This window comes from Orcinus orca, chromosome 20, assembly GCF_937001465.1.
Source record: "Orcinus orca chromosome 20, mOrcOrc1.1, whole genome shotgun sequence".
NCBI lineage: Eukaryota > Metazoa > Chordata > Mammalia > Artiodactyla > Delphinidae > Orcinus > Orcinus orca.
In genome coordinates this window covers 10,429,560-10,451,818 of record NC_064578.1, presented here as the reverse complement: position 1 = coordinate 10,451,818, position 22,259 = coordinate 10,429,560, and the positions used below count along the sequence as shown (strand labels likewise).

Here is a 22,259-nt window from a genome sequence, read left to right as displayed (position 1 = left end):
TACAGGGCCTTGTAGACCGTGGTAAGAAATCTGGATTATATACTATGGGTAATGGAAAGCCATTAGCTGGTGGAGAAGAGGAGGGTGAAATCATCTGGCTACTTGAGAAAAACACCTCATAGGGACACAACGTAAGAGAATCATCAGATTGGAAGCTGCAGGGGAATCCAGATTAGAGTGGCTTCGATCACAGTGGCGACAGTGAAGGTGGTAAGAAGTGGCTGGAACTGGGTATTGAATTGACCTGTGAGCAATGAAGTTTACACAGACGTGTGCATAAGATCACCTGGTATTTATATATCCTCATGGGCTAATGGGATCATTGAAATTGCCTGCCCATTGAATTAAAAATTAGTCTCATCACTTTATTTGTGCTCTCATGGTTCTTTAAACACACCTTAGCAATTATATTGATGTTGTTACACTGTCCTTATGTGTTTATATTCCCGTCCACAATACTCCCCACTCTCATGTTGGAATATCCTAAAATTTAAGAACCATATTATCATTTTTGTATTTTCATAGTCTATGATAGGACTGAGGCACATAGTAAGCTGGGAATAAATGTTTTGGGTTAGAAGGATGAGTAGATGGGTGGGAAAGAGGAAGGAATAGAGAGAAAAGAAAGAAGAAATGTCAGCAATTCGTTACTGAGAACGAAGAATACAAGCCCCCAAGGGACCTTGACTTGGCTTCCCTGGTATATTTATAAAGAGGTTGAGTAATTTAAAGAATGTTGCAAATTACATAGGACCCATGTACTACTCACTCTTAGATGAAGGGTCTATTCAAAGAAGGGATGACAGAAATAGATTCAGCGATCAGGTCAGCTGGTGAGTCTATGACTATGAGGGAATTAGGTTTCTTACCCAGCATTCCAATTAAAACAGAGCTCCGTACCTCTCCAAACACCTCCAAGTACCTCGCCACTCCAAGTACTAAGAGGTTAATGTATAATAAGTTGCCCCACTCCATGCAGTAGATACAAAAATCGAATATACCTTTACAAGACTCCTAGGGTTGAACACACGATCACAAAACATAGAGGACATTCTCCCTTCATTCCCAGAACTGCCCACTGACCCCCGTCCTATAGATCAAGAGAACACACAGGGTATTTAACTCTTCTCTAAGCTCAGCTGCAAATCCAGAAACGGAATCCACATTTCTAACCTACATCCACATGGTCAGACTCCGTCCCGCACAAGAATACAAGAGTCAATTTTCTTATCAATATATCCCTGTGCCTTCAGAGATCCAGTTATTTTCAGCAGGCTGGATTGGCATACTGTGAAATTCAAAAGCAAATACACATCTTTCAATATACTTTCAGACGGTTTTCCTGCTGCCACCTAATCCACCTGCCAGTCCCCATATACCATTCCTCTCGATCTCCTGGGCTAAATTCCTCAAAAGCAGGTGAAGTACCTAAAATCATTATTCTTAATGGCACTGAGATCAACAACTATACACTGAAAAAAATAAACTTACGTGAATGCATTCTATTAAAGAGGCCAGTTTGTGATTGTGTTGTACCAACTGTTCTCAGCTGGGCACAAAGATGTCCCCAGGGAACACCTGGCCATGTCTGGAAACATGTTTGGACACAGCCGGGGGGGGTTACCGGCATCCAATGGGTAGAGGTCTGTCCTACCATGCACAGCAAACTCCCCTCCCCCCGCCTCAATGGTGCCCTGAGAAACTGTGGGCTACACATCACAATTTCCTCCGCAGTTGTAAACAGTGAAATCGAAGGAGGCTTTTGCTGCTTCTCCTTGGACCTACTGTCCCACCTGCCCCACGAGGCAGCATGAGGGGCTGATGGATAATCTCAGATGACCGTGATTCTGCAAAGGGAAGGGACCGTGTGCTTGAGCCAGCTACAGAGCAAGCACTCTAGACGTTTTCTGCATTTGTTTTTTTATTGCTACAGAACAAATTACCACATAGTTAGCAGCTTAAAAATAACCCCTATTTATTAGCTCACAGTTCTGCAAGTCAGAAGTCTGGGCACAGTGTGACTGGGTTCTCTGCTCAGGGTTTCTGCCTGAGCCAGGCTGCATTCCTTTCTCTGGGAAAGAATCCACTTTCAAGTTCATTCAGATGGTTGGCACAGTTCAGTCCCTTCTAGTTATAGGACCAAGGCCCCGTTTCCTTGCTGGCCGTCAGCTAGAGGCCACCTGCATTCCTTGCCACGTGGCCCCCTCCACCTCCAAAGCCAGCAATGGAGAATTTTTCACATGTCAAATCCCCCTAGCTAAACTCTCTGCCTTTCCTGATTCTGTGTGATCACAGAATAGGTCAAACCTACCTGGACAATCTTCCTGTCCTAAGGTCAAGTGATGTGAAGCCTTCATTACATCTGCAAAATCCCTTCCCAGCAGCACCTAAATTAGCAGTTGATCGAATCACTGGGAGAAGGTGTGCATATACCAGAGGCTGGGAAGCTTGGGGGCCAATTTAGAATTCTACTCCCACAATTTTTATATGTTATCATTATCTCATTTAATTCTCAAGGTAACCCTTTTGAAACAGGAAGGAAGGGGGCAGGGCACAACCTCTAAAAGCATGACATAGCCCTTGAGGATACAACATAAATTGGTGAGAACCAACTAGTTAGAACCAACTAGGTTCAAGACGGCAGAAGTTTCGACTTCCAATTGAGCCTCATTATGTGCTCACTCTAATACATTAGCATATGCTAAAGGCCACACCCACAGGCGCCATGACAGTTCCGAGGCTGACCATAAAAGGCCAAAAAGTGGGCGTGGCCCAATTCCTGGAAATCTCTGCCTCTTCTTCAAGATAGTTGGAATAATCCTCCCACTCATTAGCCTATGAAATTACCCAGCCCATAAAAACTAACCAATGCATATTTCGAGGACTCTCGCCTTCTCAGATGTCTCACACTCTGTCTGTGGAGTGTGTTTCTCCCAGGGCCGTTCTCGCCTCTTGAGATGGACAACATTCTGCCTACGGAATGTGTATCTCTCTAAATAAATCCACTTCTTACCTATGACTTTGTCTCACTGAATTCTTTCTGCAATTAGAGAAAGAACGGGAGCTTCATTAAGTCCTGAGACCAGGTGTGTGATCTCAATTAAAAGACAGTGGGTTCAAGTCCCAGTGTCGGTTTTGGCTGGGTTCAAGTCCCAACCTTAGGTGTACGGTTTCACTTTGAAGGTTGTTTTTGATTTTTTTTTTTTTTTTTTTTTTATCTCTGCTTTACAGTCAGGGCAACTAGATTCTCAGATAATTTGATAATGTCCCAAAGCTGGGTGAAGGATACATGGGAACTCTCTATATTATCTTTGCAACTGTTTGTGAGTCTAAAACTATTTCAAAATAAAATGTCTGGACTTCCCTGGTGGTGAAGCAGTTAAGAATCTGCCTGCCAATGCAGGGGACATGGGTTTGAGCCCTGGTCCGGGAAGATCCCACATGCCGCGGAGCAACTAAGCCCGTGTGCCACAACTACTGAGCCCACATGCCACAACTACTGAAGCCCGCACACCGAGAGCCCGTGCTCCACAACAAGAGAAGCCACCACAATGAGAAGCCGGCGCACCACAACGAAGGGTAGCCCCGCTCGCTGCAACTAGAGAAAAGCCCATGCGCAGCAACAAAGAGCCAACGCAGCCAAAAATTAATTAATTAATTAAAAATAAACTGTCTTTAAAAAGAATAATTTCACCAAGATCACGTAATTCTTAAGTGAAAGAGATGAACTTCTAAAACTCCCATGCATTTTAACATACCATCCTGCCTTCTTAAGTTACTGCACAAGGCATTTCTAAGGTGACAGCATCTCTAAAGTCCCTGAGGACGTTTATCTAGAGCAGGGGTCCTCAAACTTGACGGCACATTAGAATCAACTGGGGAGTCTTTTAAAAACACAGATACCTGGGCCTCATCCTCAGCTATCCTGCTTTCATTGGCCTGGGGTGGGCTCTGGGCATCTACATTTTTTTAAAGCTCTCTAGGCTGAGACTCACTGATCTAGATATTATTTTATCGTAAATGACAGTGCTAAATATATATTAGACAGAAATTAGCATTTGTTTTATGCACAAAAGGAATCTTTTAAAGGGACTGGAATTCATCTTACTTCAGTGCCTTTCACAGGAAAACAATGACTGTAAAACCTGAGACAAGACTAAGCCTTAGGAAAACACATTAGCATATTTAAAGAGTGAGAACGCTTTTCAGTAACATTTTCTTTCAGCCACATCTCTGTGCTGCCTACAACAGACCTCAACTCGACAATCAAGGTAGAAATAAAAATTGCGTTCATTATTTATCGACAGAGAAATTCATCTGGGGTAACTCTTCATTCGCCTCCTCGAAGTGACAAAGGAAAATATGAAAGGGAGCTGAGGAATTGTAAAGTCACAGAATGAACCCACAGACACTCAAGCAGCACTCGGCTGTGGGAGAACTCAGTAAATAATGAGAGAGATAATCTCCTTTGACTAGCTTATCTCAATCCCTTTCAAGTGCCGGTTCTAAAGGAGGGTGTGCACATAGCCGGCTTCTAGTAAATTAGTGATGTGCACTTTATAATTTATATTAGAAAGCATGCCCCCTTGACTTGTGGTGGTAATAAGGGCAGATAAGATATTTCAAAGCTCAGTGGCATGAATAAGCAATCAAAAGAATTCAGCTGAACATGAAATCCTTCCATACATCAAAGGCATCCCTTCAGGAGAGGTGAGCGTGCAGTCCAGACAGCACACTCTCACCAGACTTGTATTATGGTATTTGAGTGTACGGGGCCCTGTAACTGGATAGAAAAACCGTGGGAACGCGCTTCCATGGGAATAACTTGATCTAACTGAGGAGGAACTCCTGGGTTTGTGGACAGAGATGTGCAGGAAAGCCAGGCAAATATTTTGGGTCATGAGAGCCTTCATGTGCACTGTTAACATTAGGCCTGTTTATACTTGGACTTCAGGAATTAATCAGTACCATTTTCCCTTAAATTGTTTATTGTTGATGGTGGGAAACCATGCAATTTTACCAGCACACATGCTCCCCTGGAGAGAACTGGTTTTCTAAGCCACTGTCTTAGGCTCATGGAAAACAAAGAATGAAGTGAGTTCTCAGTAACTCTGCGTGTTATACAACCAAGGTGATAGTGATATTGGGTGGATAACGTCAGTATCAGCAAGTCAATCTCTGGCCATAGCTTACATCCCATATGCGTTTGGCATCTCAGCTTTTCACAAAGTAGGTCTTTCTGTCTCTCTCTCTCTCATAAAATATAGAATTGCATGCAACTAAGAAGACCCATATACAGGGAGATCAGCTCAATGCTTTGTGACGACCTAGAGGGGTGGGATAGGGAGGGTGGGAGGGAGATGCAAGAGGGAGGGGATATGGGGATATATGTATACATACAGCTGATTCACTCTGTTGTAAAGCAGAAACTAACATGACATTGTAAAGCAATTATACTCCAATAAAGATGTTATAAAAATAACCCCCCTGCCCGCCACACACACAAAGAAGACTCATATATATGCATGCTCTTTCAGCAACAGCAAAAAAAAAAAAAACTGGAAACAAATATATTAACCGGAAGGGAATGATTACATATACAGCAGTTAAAAGAATAAGATAGATGCTTACGTCGTGATAAGGAACTCCAAGATACACATTATTTTTAAGGACTTCTCCACCAAAAAAAAAAGCGCTTCAGAAATAGTACTGGCTAACACAATTTATGTACATCCTAAGGGCACACACACAACAGAAAGAATCAACTCTGGCTTCAAAAAGAGCTTCAAACTGATAGGTAACTGGGGAGCTCTTGGCTTGCAGTACATGATCCCAGACCTCCTTCTGTGCGTTAATTCACACGCCAATACAGAAACCAAAACACGATTTAGTCTTGTTTGGACACACAGATGGTTTGACTGTGGCCCTGTGAGGCTTACTGACAGGTGAGAGAGCAAATGCAGCCCAGAGCCCCACCCACTTGTTCTCACGCATGATATAGGTTACAACTGCGGAGTTACTGCTCCGTAAGTCACAAGAGATACCCAGGCACCCAGTGAAACGCCTGAATCATGTCTGGAATTCGGGTGGTCCTGCATGCAGAAGGGCAAGATAGAAGAGAAAAGAGAGCTGAAAGACTGATAGAAAGAGGGCAGTGATTATGTCATTGGGTAGCTTGGGTCCAGCCTTGCTGAAAACTAGTCATCTAGTACAAGGTGGGGGAGGGGAAGAAGGAAAGAGGAGGAAGGGGGGTGGGAGGAGAGGGAGGGGGAGGGGAGAGGGGAGGGAGGGGAGGGGGGAGGGAGGGGGAGGAGGAGGGAGCGGGGAGGGGGGGGAGGAGGGAGCGGGGAGGGGGGGGGAGAGAGAGAGAGAGAGAGAGAGAGAAGAAAGTTTATCCCAGAGCCAAAAAATATATTTTCTTATGCTTAACCAAGCTCAAGGTGGAGTTGTTCTAATACTTGCCACTGAGAAGTCCTATAATATAGAAACAAGAACCATCTGTACACCTGGATTCACATTAGCCACCCCTACCTGCCCCCGCTTAGTACACACAGTGCCTAACGCTAGTCAGAGCATCAATGACCACACTTTTACAAGGTGTGATGCATTCCAAAAGCAAAAACAATTCTCCAAAAGCATGTTCCACTAGTCTTCTATCTCCCCGGAGAAGGTTCTTTGCGGACTTCTTTAGGACAATGATTCACAGGCCCCAGTGCCCCCGGAACCATCTGTGAAGCTTTTCTTTCCTTTATTCAAGTGGACACACAGGCTCTACCTAGTACCTACTGAATGTTCAGAAGCAGAGCCTAAATATATATAGTTTTTTCCCCTCCAAAGTGCCCAAGTCTTTTTCAAGCGCATGGGAAAAAAAAAATTGCTACTTTAGACCTTGAATAGCAATATGCCGACTGGTGGTTAAATATCGTTAAGGCCTCCATCTGTGTCTTAGCTGAATCTTCCTCTCCACGGCGCCAGTTTTGGTTTTTTGTTTGTTTGTTTGTTTGTTTTTGCGGTACGCGGGCCTCTCACTGTTGTGGCGTCTCCCGTTGCAGAGTACAGGCTCCGGACGCGCAGGCTCAGCGGCCATGGCTCACGGGCCCAGCCGCTCCGCGGCACGTGGGATCTTCCCGGACCGGGGCACGAACCCGTGTCCCCCGCATCGGTAGGCGGACTCTCAACCACTGCACCACCAGGGAAGCCCATGGCGCCAGTTTTAGTAATTCAATACATGCTCAATCAATATAAACTGTTATTAATATCTAGACTACAACTTTACTGTCTGTGGGTGGTAAGGTGGATTGGCATTAGCCAATTCTGCTACGATAATACCAATTACTACTTGATATATTATCACACTATCAATGTTATTACTATGTGCCAGGCACTGTTTTTTAGCATTGTACACGGACCATTTTTGTTTCAATTAAGCATCCGTAAACCTGAGGGAGGAACTACTGTTATCCTCATCTGGCCAGTGAAGAAATTAAGCCCAGAGAGGGTAAGTAATCTGACCTGGGTCACACAGTAAAGCATTACACTACGTTACCTGTAATTACACTACATTACCTGCAGTGTAGCATTACATTACACTGCCCTGCTTTATCTTATGCACCTTGATGCCCATCTTTATCGATTTCTTTGCTCCTTCCTCTTTGATTCTTTATCTTCCTCTCATTTTATGTCTTCACAGTTGATCAAGTAGTGGTTACCTTCCCCCACAAAACCCCCAGGACTCTCACCAGGACGATTGCCAACATCCAAGGGCTCATTTCCTGTTCTGAGGAGCTCGAAAAGGCTCCAGGGCAGGAGCTTCAATTACCGTTTCCTTCCTAGACCCTCTCAGAGACCAAAGTCAAGAATAATCAAGGAACTACCATATGACACGGCAATTCCACTCCTGGGTCTATATCTGAAAGCAACAACAGTAATGCAAAAAGATACACGCACCCCCAGCGCTCACAGCAGCATGATTTACAATTGCCAAGATACGGAAGCAACCTAAATGTACATCAACAGGTGAATGGATAAAGAAGATGTGTGTGTGTGTGTGTATCTACACACACACACACACACACACACACACACACACACACAGACACAATGGAATACTACTGAAAAAGAGTGAAATTGTGCCATTTGCAGCAACATGGATGGACTTGGAGGTATTATGCTAAGTGAAGTAAGTCAGACAGAAGGACAAATACTGTATGGTATCACTTACACAGGGAATCTAAAAACTACAACAAACTAGTGAATATAACGGAAAGAAGTAAACTCTCACAGATACAGAGAACAAACTAGTGGTTACCGGTGGGGAGAGAAAAGGAGGAGGGGCAATATAAGGGTAGGAGAGTAAGAGGTACAAACTATTACATATAAAATAAGCTACAAGGATATATTGTATAACATGGGGAATACAGCCAGTATTTTATAATAATTATAAATGGAGTATTTTATATATATATATATTTTATAATAATTATAAATGGAGGATGACCCTTAAAAATCGTGCATCACTATAGTGAACATCTGTAACTTTATAATATTGTATACCAACTATAACTCAATAAAAAACCAAACAACAATGAAAAGAATAATCGAGGATAGAGTTCATTCACAGCTCGTCACAATCCTGAGAGAGGGAGTTACCATTGCCCATTTCTCATCTCTTTACAGATGAGAAAACTGAGGTGCAGAGCCCAAGATTCACAATTCTGGCCTTCGGGGAGACTGATGCTTCAGTGGCCATCCTCTAACAGGCAGAGAGCATGGGGAGAAAGGATCAGCCTTCCACCCTCCCATGAGAGCACCCTTCAAATCAGCCTGGGGGTCCCGCTCTCTGGCAAGAACCTTGGTGGGGTTTTTTGTTTGTTTTTTGTTCAATGAAACCTAGATATGCTTTATTAGGATGAAAGAACTTTACATTTGTTTTAAATATCAAAATAACACAAAGAAGTAGTTCAATATACAACACGCTTCCTAGTCTTCACAGAGAAGTGAATTTTTCTAGAGAGACACTGGTACTCAGGAAACACGACACAGTCAAAATAGCTATAAAACTCACAAGATACTTTACACAGTTGCCAAAATGATGAATCTTGATCTTTTAGATTTTTCTTTGTAATTGTTTTTAAGAGTCTTTAGTGATTAAAAACAAAACTTAGGATTGGAGACTGAAAGCTAAGTTCAAAGGCATTTCCACTTTAGTGTACATCATACATTCCATCATCAGAACACCTTGACAATTTTTTAAAAAAAAAGACTGCCTGGCATTTTGCTAAAAGTGTTGTTATGAGCAAATAATCATCTTCACACATCACGTCTGAAAGGAGCATACAGGAAAGAGGAAAAAAAAAATCTTTTTACCCTTGATGAAACAAGGCATAACCTAAGAAAACATCTCTGATTTGGGTCAGCCTGTGTCCAAAAACTTGTAAATAGAACCCAGTCTAATCCTTAACCTCACGTGATCCTGTCAAGTGACCAAAAAGTGCCGAGGGGGTGTGTGTCACGCAGCAAACCTCTGCTGGTTAACGAGGCCCCACAAAGCAGGAGAGCCTGCGTTCTTTCTGCCTGTCTGGACTAAGGTCATTTAACTTCAGCCCTTTTATGAATGGAAATCTTTCTAAAGACTACCGGGCAGCCAGCGACCAGCAACAGACAACTCAATGGCGGAGCTTTCTGAGTCATAAAATACTTCTGAAAAACAAGGAGATCAAAGTGTTCCCCTACCGCCTATTGAAACCAACTGCTACCAAAGCTCCTTTCAGGGACCTAGGCTCTCCGGAGAACGGGTCCCTGCCGTCGGAGTCCGAAAAGGCCACCACTAAGAAAGAGACAATGGGGACATTAGGGCAGCCAGCCATGGAAGAGAAACACCACTTATGGTTTAATTGTTGCAGACAAAGCAAAAGGAAAGGAAGGAAAACCAAGGGACAGAATTGGACGGTGCATCGGCAGTCAAGGCTGGAGGGATTTCGTGGTACATATTCCACTCTGAGCCCCTGATGTGATGCTGAGGCTGGATCCTAATCAGAGACTGGACAGAAGACGCCAAAGGAACAGCACAGCTCTCTACCACTCCCGCCAGCTGGGCCCCCTGCTGAGGGGATTAATCAGAGGCAAAGCACCCACGTATCACAGATCTGGGCACAAATGCTATAGGGGTGGCATTTTTGCATGCCTCTTGCTTTGATCTTCACATTGGAGCTGAGTGTCCAGAGTTTAAGCAAGAGGTGCGTTTTCCCAACTGGAAGACATACGCAGTAGCTGGATTCATCTGGTACCAATAACGTACAAATAATCTCAGACCTAAGAATTGTTCTTTCGTGGTGAACCATGGAACCCTGGGCAAGTTGTGGATGGAAGCATGGCTTAAAAGGGGGGATGGGGAAGCAGTCAAATTAGTATCAAAATTCCACCGCTTAGAGCTTCCCAAGGCACATTAGAAGGTGAGAAATGTATTAGAGCAAAGACATTTGCTTAATAAAAGTTTCCCGAATTTTATCGGCATATACGACCATGATACCACTTATAGGGTCATAAAACCCTTTTATGGCTGGAATACCTCTTAGTTAGAAATCAATACATAATATTATAGTACCTCTGTTGGGAATTAGTGCTTTGGTGATTTTCTTGTCACTAGCAGACTATGAAGAGAGGTTCCTTGAAAAAAAGTTTCCACAGTCAAATAAGTTAGGGAAACTTTTTAAACAGTTAAGCAAATGTCTTTAACACAGGACATTTCTGAGTTGTTAACACCCTAATCTAAAACCATACTCCATGAACCCTTTGTTCCAGGGCTCTGCTGCCTCACAGCCTGGTTCAAAATAAAATAGCATTTCTCGGTCTAACATCACCACTCCATTTCTTCCTTAGAATGAAATCCAGTGACACGAAAGACAGCATCCACCTTGCTTGCAGCTTCTTCCACCCTGTGCCCTGAACAGTGCCTGACATAACAGAAGCCCATCGATACCTGAATGACAGTCATTCAATGTATCTTTCCGGTCAGTTCTCCAAATGTGACATTTCTACTAAGTTGCAGAAATGGGCTCAGTCTGTCAAACCAACAGCAATTAAGAAAAAAAAAAACTTGCCTATATGTCCAATGTCTTAATCCAATGGTTCTCTAATGTTAATACCTATTAGAATCACTTGGAGAATTAAAAATACGTACTCCTGGGCCCAGCCTCCCTGACCTTCTGTTGTATGTAGAGATATTGACATTTTCAACACCTCAAGTTAAGCTAATCCAGCTGACCACACTCTGAAAATTACTGTCTTCCTGAAAAAGGAATGCCGAGGTAGAAAAATTGGGGGCAAAAGGGTCTTTGAGATCTCCTAGTATGTAGGAAGAAAGACAAAGCATCCCAGACAACGAAATTAAGAAATACAGGTGAAAGTCATAAGAAGGCAGGTTGTATGTAGTTCAACATCAAGATGAAGGGTCTCCTGACAATGGCATAGGCTTCCTGGATGTAATGACAGTTTCATCAACATGGTGGTCAAGGAGATGCTGGGTATGGTCAAAAGAACGTGCACGGCAGAGAGTGATTAGATTGGGCTCATCTGCAACCCTGAGATTCTGGGACAAAGTTCTGCAAACCTACATAACCTTCACAGGGTGTAAGGCAGCCAGGCATAGGGGGCAGTGGTGAGCTGGAGAGAGCTTGTTCCTGTTGAAAGGCATTCAAAATTTAAAAAATTTAAAAGCAGGGGCTTCCCTGGTGGCGCAGTGGTTGAGAGTCCGCCTGCCGATGCAGGGGACACGGGTTCGTGCCCCGGTCCGGGAGGATCCCACATGCCGCGGAGCGGCTGGGCCCGTGAGCCATGGCCGCTGGGCCTGCGTGCCGGAGCCTGTGCTCCGCAGCGGGAGGGGCCGGAGGCCCGCATACAGCAAACAAACAAACAAACAAACAAAAACTTAAAAGCTTTTGCACAGCAAAGGATACCATAAACAAGACGAAAAGACAACCCTCAGAATGGGAGAAAATATTTGCAAACAAAGCAACTGACAAAGGATTAATCTCCAAAATATACAAGCAGCTCATGCAGCTCAATATCAAAAAAACAAACAACCCAATCCCAAAATGGACAGAAGACCTAAACAGACCTTTCTCCAAAGAAGACACACAGATGGCCAACAAACACATGAAAAGATGTTCAACATCATTAATCATTAGAGAAATGCACATCAAAACTACAATGAGGTATCATCTCACACTGGTCAGAATGGCCATCATCAAAAAATCTACAAACAATAAATGCTGGATAGGGTGTGGAGAAAAGGGAACTGTTGGTGGGAATGTAAATTGACACAGCCACTATGGAGAACAGTATGGAGGTTCCTTAAAAAACTAAAAATAGAACTACCATACGACCCAGCAATCCCACTACTGGGCATATACCCTGAGAAAACCATAATTCAAAAAGACACGTGCAACCCCAATGTTCATAGCAGCACTATTTACAATAGCCAGGTCATGGAGGCAACCTAAATGTCTGTCAACAGAGGAATGGATAAAGAAGACGTGGTGCATATATACATGGAATATTACTCAGCCATAAAAAGGAACGAAATCGGGTCATGTGTAGAGACGTGGATGGATCTAGAGACTGTCATACAGAGTGAAGTCAGAAAGAGAAAAACAAATGTTGTATAATAATGCATATATGCGGAATCTAGAAAAATCTTATAGATGACCTAATTTGCCAAGCAGAAATAGAGACACAGACGTAGAGAACAAATGTACAGACACCAAGGGGGAAAGGAGACGGGTGGGAGGAACTGGGAGATTGGGCTTGACACATGTACACTATTGATACTATATATAAAATAGACAACTGATGGGAACATACTGTAGAGCACAGGGAACTCTACTTAATGCACGGTGGTGTCCTAAATTGGAGGAAAATCCAAAAGGGACGGGATATATGTATACGTATGGCTGATTCATTTCGCTGTGCAGTAGAAGCTAACGTAACATTGTAAAGCAACTATACTCCAAAAAAAATTTTAAAGGACACCCCCTCCAGACATAACGGTAGGCAGATTCACTCGTGGAAGTTTACAACTCCTGTTTAATGGATTATTCCAAGTAAATAACTGCCTACTTAACTCCTGAATAAAATGAGACCCATCGTGTATGGGGGGTACATTTTAAGAGACTATTTCGAGTATAGTTTAATTCTGAATTACTGAATTCCCTGCCGGAGAAATCCTAACCGGAATATGTATGTATGCAAATATATTTCACTATTAGAACCCCTCCACCCTCTCTCGCTCGCTCTTGGAGTTTCCCTACCAAGTCAAGTTAATGGTTAGCTTTCCTGTCAGTACTCTATTATCTAAAGGGGACTTCTCACTTTTTTAGTACACACTGATGCACACTAGGAAATTGCTAGAACCTTGAAAGTCACTCTGATGCCAGTTGCCAGCCCCCGTCTCGAGGAAACACCAACGGAGACATTTCAGGTGAAAGAAGATTCATCTCAGTCTCCTTCACCTCATGCCAGTTTCTGTATTCGTGCCAGAAGAGTCGTTTATCTCTTCCGGCTTGTGAACTCTGACACGCGTGTAAGAGACCTGCCCGTCCACCAAGCATGTTAGAGACCTGCCCATCTCCTGAAGCCTTGAATTATTCTATTCTGAATGCATTACAGCACTTGCTAATTCACCTTAGGAACCCCCTGTCTGACCAAAGAAGGTGAGCAGTGTTCGTGGGTTCTGGGTAGCTAGAAGGAAAGATTCTTCCTCCTGGAGTGATGATTTTCCTCCATCCCCATCTCTCAATGGGCCTAGAGAAGAGATTCTTCAATGTGGAGCCTCAAGTGATTTCCCAGAGTTCACTATTGCTATCCAACAGTGTTTCATATGCAGGTCAATGCATCGTTAGAGATGCAAAGCCATGATATCAAAGATGCTAAGTTGGCAAAGGTGTTTTTGCTCAGAAGCCTTGTTTCTCTTCACAAAGAAAGGAAAAAGCACCACAGTTTGGGCTGAAAACATATACAGGAGTCCTCCACTTTCGCAAGTTTGCTTTATGTCACTTTGCTTTTATGAAAAACGCAATTAGCACCTGGTTTTTGCTAACCAAAAGAAATACGAAGAGGATTTTCGTTTTTATGGAAAAAAAACAAAGCAAAATAGCGATCAGCGTGGTCAGTGTTTGTTGGTTGGTTTTGCAGCTAACCCTTATACAGGCAGCGCTCACCGTAAGCAGGGAGAGTGGCACTGCCCAGCTCCTTGCCCAGGAACTGCACTAAGCATCTCTGCATCAAGTCACTGTAGCTCTGAACTACGTCTGTGAGCACTTGTGCTTTATGTCCATTTATTCTGTGCATTCATTGCCAAGATGTGTCCTAAGGTAATTGCTTCTTTGCTTTTGTCATTTTGGCTTACGAAAGACTTCATAGGGACGCTCTACTTTCAGATAACAGGGAAAACCTGTATAATACTTCTTGTCCATATATGATATCACAAAAGAGGGTATACAAGTGGCCAGTAGGCATAAGAAAGGATACTCAACTTCATTAACCATCAGAACAATGCAAACCAAACCCACTGTGTGATACTGCTTCACATCCATCAGTGGGAGCGGCAAAAATGGGAAAGACAGACAACAGCCAAGTGTTGATGAGAATGTGGAGCAACTGGAACTCTTACACACTGCTGATGGCCGTGTAAATCAGTGCAACCGCTCTGAAAAGCTGTTTGGCTGAATCTAGGAAAAGAGCGGTAAGTGCAGTTCCTGGGGAAGGAGCTGGGCGGTGCCGCTCTCCCTGCTTAGGGTGAGCGCTGCCTGTATAAGGGTTAGCCGCAAAACCAACAAACGGACACTGACCATACTGCTCGCTATTTTGCTTTAGGGAAAACATATATATTAACCTATGACCCAGCAACTTCAGTCTTTGGTATGTTTCCAACAGAATGTGTCCATAAGCTCACCAAAAGGCATAGACGAGAATGTTTAGTATTCCTCCTCCTAACAGCCCCAAACTGGAAACAATTTAAATGCCACCAACAATTAGATGGAAACAATGTAGAATATTCATACAGAGGAATTATTGTATGACCGTCTCTTAGGTAAAAAATTTTTAAAGAGGCGAACGTAAGCTATGTGACAAATTAGGACAGTGGTTACTTCTGGTGGACAGTCACTGGAAGGGGATGTGGGGTAGGGGTCTTCTGGGACACTGGTAATGTCCTGTTTGATCTGGTTGTGGGTTACAGCGGTGTGAACTTTGTAAAAATTCATTAGGCTGTACTCCACGATTTTTGCATTTTTCTGTGTATACATTTTTGCCCTTTTCTGTATACACATTATACCTCAATAGAAGTTACAGGCGTTAATACAGAGCAGTGTCTCAGCTTCTCATTTGTGGCTCTGTCCTCTTCCTTGTTTTATTTTCCTTATTGTTTGATTGAGGATGGCTGTGTCTGTATTTTGCTGCTGTTCGGCAGGGACTTGGGGAGGTGGGTAATGCAAGGGGGATAAGCTTGATCCTCTCCCTACCCCATGCCCCATGGGCCCAAACAATTGGATAATTGGACTCAGATGCCTAGAGATGGCCGTGGTCTTAGAATTAATTTCACATGGCTCAGGAGAGGAAACTGAGGCCTACAGAACTAAAGTTAATTAAGTGTATGTGGCTGGCTTGTTGAAAAGTAGGAACAGATTGTGAGTTTCATGATTTCAATTTATAACAGCCTTATAAAAAAGAATGAAATGCTATTTGCAGCAACATGGATGGCCCTAGAGATGATCATACTAAGTGAAGTAAGTCAGACAGAGAAAGACAAATATCATATGATTTTGCTTATATGTGGGATCTAAAAAAATGATACAAATGAACTTATTTACAAACAAGAAACAGACTCACGGACTTTGAAAACAAACTTATGGTTACCAAAGTGGAAAGGTGTGGGGGAGGGATAAATTAGCAGTTTGGGATTAACATATACACATTACTATATATAAAATAGATAATCAACAAGGACCTACTGTAGAGCACAGGGAACCCTACTCGGTATTCAGTAATAACCTATATGGGAAAAGAATCTGAAAAAGAACGCATATATGTGTACGTATATGTATAACTCAGTCACTTTGCTGGACACCTGAAACTAACACAACACTGTAAATCAACTACAGTCCAATATAAAATAAAAATTGAATTTAAAAGATAAAAACAAACAAAAGTCAGATTGGTACGCAAAGAAAAACATTATCTCGGCCTTATACACGGGCAGATGTGGTTGCCAATGACTTCTTTCACCTGCAGCCCAAAGATGGAACTTTTTAATTTGCCTCATTCTTTGTGTTAAGTGGTCATTCCCTGTTCAAAAGTGAATCTCCTTCTTAGGAGAAACAACCTAACATCTGTGAATACGGGATAATTGGTCAGATTTCCTATCACTCACAGAAAGTGGAATATTGAGCGCATTAACCACGGGGAGACTAAGCGCCTTCCAAGAGCTGCTGTAGCACTTTCCATGTAGGAAGTCACTTTATCCCCACGGTGCTGTAAACGCTCTTGTTATTCCCATTGTAGAGAGAGAGAGACACTAAGACACAGAGAGATTCATAACTTGCCCACGGTCCTACTAGTAAGGGCTGCTATGAAAGATGAACTTGGACAGACTACCCTTCACCACTGGGTTATCTGGAATGGGATAGTTTAAGCCACTGTGATGGAGGGCCTAACCTCCTTCTGAAGACATAAGGATACTGGAATAGATAGAAGAGAGGGAAAAGAGGGGGACGTTCCCAAACAAGCAGTAGACTCATGACAACCAAACCAACCAAACAACAAAAACAAGATATATTCACGTGTGTGTGGGCTGCCTAGGTGTGTGTAACTATCTTAGAACATATAGGTCACTAGCAAGCCATATTGCTCATTTAAACAGATCCAGCTTAGCCAGGAATCGTTAAATCTTTGCTTCACTCTGTAGTTTAAAGACCATACGAAAAAATATCGTAACTCTGGTTGTGATAAAAGATTTTAACTACATGTCAAGTCACAATATGAAAACAAAAAAGTTAAATAATAAAGTTTCAGCTAGCCAAGAACACGGGAGTCTTCATTCACCAGCGCCTGAGCCCCTCTCTCTTGCTCAGTCACGATGCATCACGTACATCACACTAACTACATCCTCAGCTGGGCTTTCTCACATTTTCCTTCTTCTAGCCATGCCAGAGCATGACCATGGTGTGTCTGAACACACACAAACTCTTCTGTCAGTTACAGACACGTCTCAATTGCAACACAAGATGAAATCGACCCAGATCACCATTTATTGTCTCACAGATGACTGAATCCTGAGACAAGCATCATTTATACCAATATTCTTGATCTCGAGCCCAACAGCTGAGGATTACACAAGAGGAAATAACGCTCGTCCCAAATCTCTTTAAGTGTCCTGCCTTCCTGGATGCCACACGTAATCCCACCAGCCCCTGAACACACCACATCACACTCAGAAAGGACGCTTTATGTGAGCAGGACAACATGAACAGATTAGTTGAAAGAAAACAAGAGGCCTCCCTTCCACAGGGAAGGTTGGGCTTCCCAGGGCAGCGAACACACTTTTGCATTAAATACGGTTTTCCCTGTTTCAAAGCACTGTGGAGGCACGCAGCTTGTTAGATTTATATAAAGCCTGGTCTCTCAAGACTTTCCAAAGCGAATGGCATCCATCACATTAATTTCCTTGGGGGATCGTCTCAAACATGGAAAATGAAGAGGCCCAGACCATTAAACATCAAAAGAACGTTCTAAATGGTAATTAAAGTTCTTTTAGATAGATTTTCTTTTTCTGGGAGCAGATTAGATTAATTCAATTGAGAATATTATACGTATCAAAGCTGACAGTGTGAATGTGTGGAGTTGGCTGCAAGAGCACTTAGGATTGCAGACATCTGTTCATTCCAGTTATACAAAACACAGGAAAGAGGGAGTAGGGGGTGCTTACCAAGCCGGCACATGTAGACACAGCGACGGAGGACAAGCTGTCGTTTCTGATAAATCCCTGATAGAAACATCTTGGCACCACGGGTTCCCGAGTCTCTGAAGCACCATCTTTTCCAAGTACCTGGACAATAAAGTGACTGCTCAAGACTGCCGAGGGCTTAAGTTCTAAGTGTAGTTCCTGTCCAAATGCTGAAAATCGGTAATGCAGGGAGCTGCTGGCACTCTGCGCCGACCGCTTTTTCCTGCCGCTGTGCAAAATGTCGTGTGAAACATATGACCCGCCCGAGTCCACTTCTACCGGCGTGACAAAGACGTAATCTGCAATGGGAAAGGTTTCGCTGTCAGCACCCACGGCCCGCAGTGCCCGAGGGTCCCTTTCCAAAAGGCTGGCAAAGAGCAACACACAGCTGAAAGGTACTTGTTCTATTGCCTCGCACCTAAACTACCTATAATTCAGAGCAGCTCATGACAAGGGGAATTGTGTGATCTTGACAATTAGCTCTGCCACAGCAATTCCTACAGAAACTGTAAGTCAGGCACCATCTTGTAGAACGTCAAGAATGTTTCTGGAAAATGCCACAACTCTCATGGTCTGCAGAGAGAGATGGACTTTTTATATATTAGTCATAGAGTCATCCATACATAAAAATTGATTTGGGGGAGACAGTATTAATAACTATAAAAACCACAAAGCCAAGAAAGGAACACTTTTTTCCAAGATGATACCTTTGTGCTTAAACTACATTGGGAGCATTGGGGTGGGGGGGACAGAGTTTAAATTTCAAATGTAACTCACAGCACTGAGTAACTTGAGATGAATTCTCAGGTAATTAACAAGTAACTGTAGTTTTATGTTTCCAATATTAATTATATGTGATAATAAAACTCCAGCACTTGTATCACTCAGCGTTTTACAAACGAGCTTTCCCTGGGACAATTCCATTTAATTGTAAGTATAAAATAGAGTGGATACATAAAAATGCCTCGAAATTGTCAGAACTTCCCACTACAGTCTGTTGCTGAAAATTGCTCAGACATGTTGGTGGGGGCGTGTCAGATCAGGGGACACCTGGAAAGACGTGTTTAAAAATACCTTCACTGTTGCTCCCTAGAGCAGCGCTAATTACTGCTTGTCCCAGAGAAGAGAAGTTAAACAACAATTTGCTGCTTGAAAAAACGAGGCTAGCAAACTGTTTTCTATCACACGACATTGAAACTGAAAAGTATCATCCCACAAGATGATCTGGAATATGCCCTCTGCGCATTAAAAAACGCTCTGTATTTCCACTTTCTAGCCACAGAATGGGAAACTAATTTGGACCGTGTTTAGAAAGATTCTGAATAACCAAGAGGCATGTTTGAGTCACTTGGGTCCTTGGTTACTGGAGGAGGAAAAGCAAGAGGAATTTCCCTTTTCCCAAAATAGTCAACAACCGGAAAAAAGAAAAAAGAAAAAAAAAACAAGAAGAGAAAAGAAAGAAAAAAGCTAAGGAATGAACAGAAGCCCTGTAGCTAGTAGGGATCAACGAGTGATATTCTAATTGGTCCTACATTAAAAAAAAAATCCCAATATGACAATAATTTTCAACTATGTTCTGTGTATGAACCATCTGTTACTCATATTGCTTGAGAAATTCATTCTTACAAGGTTCTTGCCGTTCTCCCCCATTTTCTTCTTCACTCCTTTAACTAGAAATACTATCTAATTGACATGCATATTAAAAAGCAATTGAAAAAAATGTTTTTCTCTTAACCTTAAAAAAATTGAGTGGGATATACATGATTTCTCCTCTCTTTAAAATTGCTACTATGCCGTTTTCCTGGTATGTGGCTTTTGATTAAACACAGCTTTTTCTTAGGGACAAACCACCTTCTCCCTCCCCCATACTAAAACCTAATTGTGAAAAGCATCCCTGACATGTGCTCAGACACAGTCTCTGTAAGTTGATTCTTACCTCCTTGACCAAAGCCATCTGAAACTCTGCCTGCTCTTAGCTGAGAGAACACGCAGAAGCCTTATCCAGCCAGCGGTCTGCAGAATCAGCCTGCAAAGCCCCCCACCCACACACCTGCTACTAGTTTGTTTCCAAGGGGAGAATGAACAAGCAAGCTGATGGTAATATTCAGTCCTTGATGGGACGAGGGGCAGTCAGGGCCCCTGTAGTGAGTGATCTGATTAATCGGCTCAGGGGCTACCTAAAGATGAGGTCCTTACAGGTGGTAGCTGGAATGGAGGGGACCTCCAGCCATTTGGCCCTGATGAAACAATGAGGGGTTGTTTTAGAAACTGCAGCCAGCTTTTCTGGTTGGACAAAAGGCGAATTTCTCAAGGGCAAATTCCTGGCTCTCCCCTGTCCCCTCACTCACCCACTCCCTGGCGGCACAGCCTTTCTCCATGACTCTGCCATCCCCCCTCTCCCCAGGATGATCCCTGGTCCCCTGAGAGGAGGAGATAACCCTGCAAAACTAAAAAATGATAAAACCCCAGCTAGACATCAAGGTCTTGCTATAGAAACCTTGGATCAGGAATCAGCTGTTCTCCAGTAGCCCCTGGGAACAATGGAAACAAGGATTTTCCTTCCAGGTGCCAGGGAGAAGTTAATAAATGACAGAAGTAAAGAGTGTTCTGGAAGTCTGAAGCGACGGAACTTCAAAGGAGATAAAGCAAAACCCCCCGCCCCCCCACCAGAGGCTACCTGCTTTCCTCTCTCTAAAAGTGATCTTTGGGAATCAATGATACGAGGGAAGAGAAAACGGAGAAAGAAGGAAGGAAAGGGAGAAAGGGGACAGAAGTGAAGCGGGGGGAAGGAAGATGGGGGAGAGGAAAGATGGGGGAGGAAAGAAGATGGGGGAAGAAGGGGGCATGTCCTTTCCCGGAAGAGGAAGGAGATGAGGACGGTGCCCTTTGATACCAGCTACCTAGTCAATATCCACTCACTTTCTAATTTCTCACCACAGCACGGATTTTTTTTTTTTTTTAAACCAGCCGTCTGTGAACGAGGGAAAGTATTGTTTTCTCATTTATGTGACTTGCAGCTTGAGGCACTGATTCTTCCGATAAGTTCAGAGTCCGGGCCACATCCCCCTCTCCAAACAGGAACCGTTTCCAGGACGCGCGCACACCTGCCACGTGGGGGGGAGGGGTGGCCTCGTCTGCCCTTTCTCTCTTTAGGGGGAAGGAAGGGACAAAGTGCCTGGAGAAGCCCTTCTGCGGGGTGGGGGCGGGGGGGCGAATACGAACCGTGGTTTAATCCGCTGCCGCCGCCGCCTCGGCTGTCACTGGCTAAGGCTGCGGCGACCGACGCACAGCAAAGGCAGCAGAGCTGGAGCGCCTGCAAGAGAAAAGGTGACACCGTGCGTGAGGGGCGCGGCGGGGCTGGGGTCCCCGGCCACCCGCCATCGGCGCCTCCCAGCCGGGCACCTGCCTTGGCCACGCGCCCCCGTCCCGCCGGCCCCCACGGCGGGCCCGAGCGGGCGGCGGGGAGGGCGCACGCGAGCAGGAGGGCGCACTCCATGGTCAGGTGCGGGCGCGGCGGCTGCGGGCGGCGCACATCCTCCCCGCCGCCCCGGAGCGCGGCGCTCCAGGTGCGGCGCCAGGTGGGAGCCGCCGCCGCTCACATCGCGGGCCGGGAGCGCCGGGCCTCCCCGGCTCCGGCAGCTCGCGCGCCCTCCCTCCCGCCGGCGCCGGCCTGCACAGCGCCGCCTGCGGCTCCTGGAGGCGGCACGGGGGAGCCCCGGACCAGGGCTGGCGCGCGCCTCCGAGCGCAGATGGCCGGGGGACTCTGTTCGCGCCTGTCCTCCCGTCCGTGCGTCTGTCTGTGTCGGGATGAGCGTCTGAGGCTCCCGGGGCCAGCAGAGGCAGCTGGCTCCCCCAGCGCGCCGGAGCCGAGCGCCCGCCTCTCCACCGCACGGTGATTGGCGACCAGCGGCTCCCGGGCCCGTCCGAGCCCCCGGGCTGGTGCAAGGGCGTGGGATTCCCCGCTCCCGCTCCGAGGGAGGGGGCGCACGGGGAGGGGAGGCTGGGGGAGAGGAAGGGGGAGGGAGGGAGCGACCGCCGAGGGAGGGAGGAGAGCGCCCTGGGCCAGGCTGGGAAAACGTCACTGAAGCGCACGGAGGGATGAGCCGAGCAGGGCGGCACTCAGGTGAGTGGCGCGACTTCTCTCGCTGCCGGTGCAGACTTCTGTTTTACAAGTCTCCTGGCGAGACAGCCCAGGTATTTAGCGTTCTCAGTACCTCCAAAGGGCCAGCTGCCCTCCTCTGCTTTATCTCGCTCACCTCGG

General features: G+C 44.8%; 1 protein-coding gene across 1 annotated transcript in view; it reads right to left on the bottom strand.

Annotated features, from left to right (window-relative positions):
* ADAMTS18 (ADAM metallopeptidase with thrombospondin type 1 motif 18) overlaps positions 1-21,965 on the bottom strand; it is a 157,645-nt gene extending 135,680 nt beyond the window's left edge. Inside the window, exons 1-2 of the mRNA XM_033406432.2 lie at positions 21,221-21,965; positions 17,981-18,297 (exon numbers count right to left, since the gene is read on the bottom strand). Of these exons, the coding sequence (XP_033262323.1) occupies positions 17,981-18,297; positions 21,221-21,494 (591 nt within the window). The 5' untranslated portion in view covers positions 21,495-21,965. The remainder of the gene's footprint in view (positions 1-17,980; positions 18,298-21,220) is intronic.
* Between the last annotated feature and the right edge of the window lie 294 nt (positions 21,966-22,259).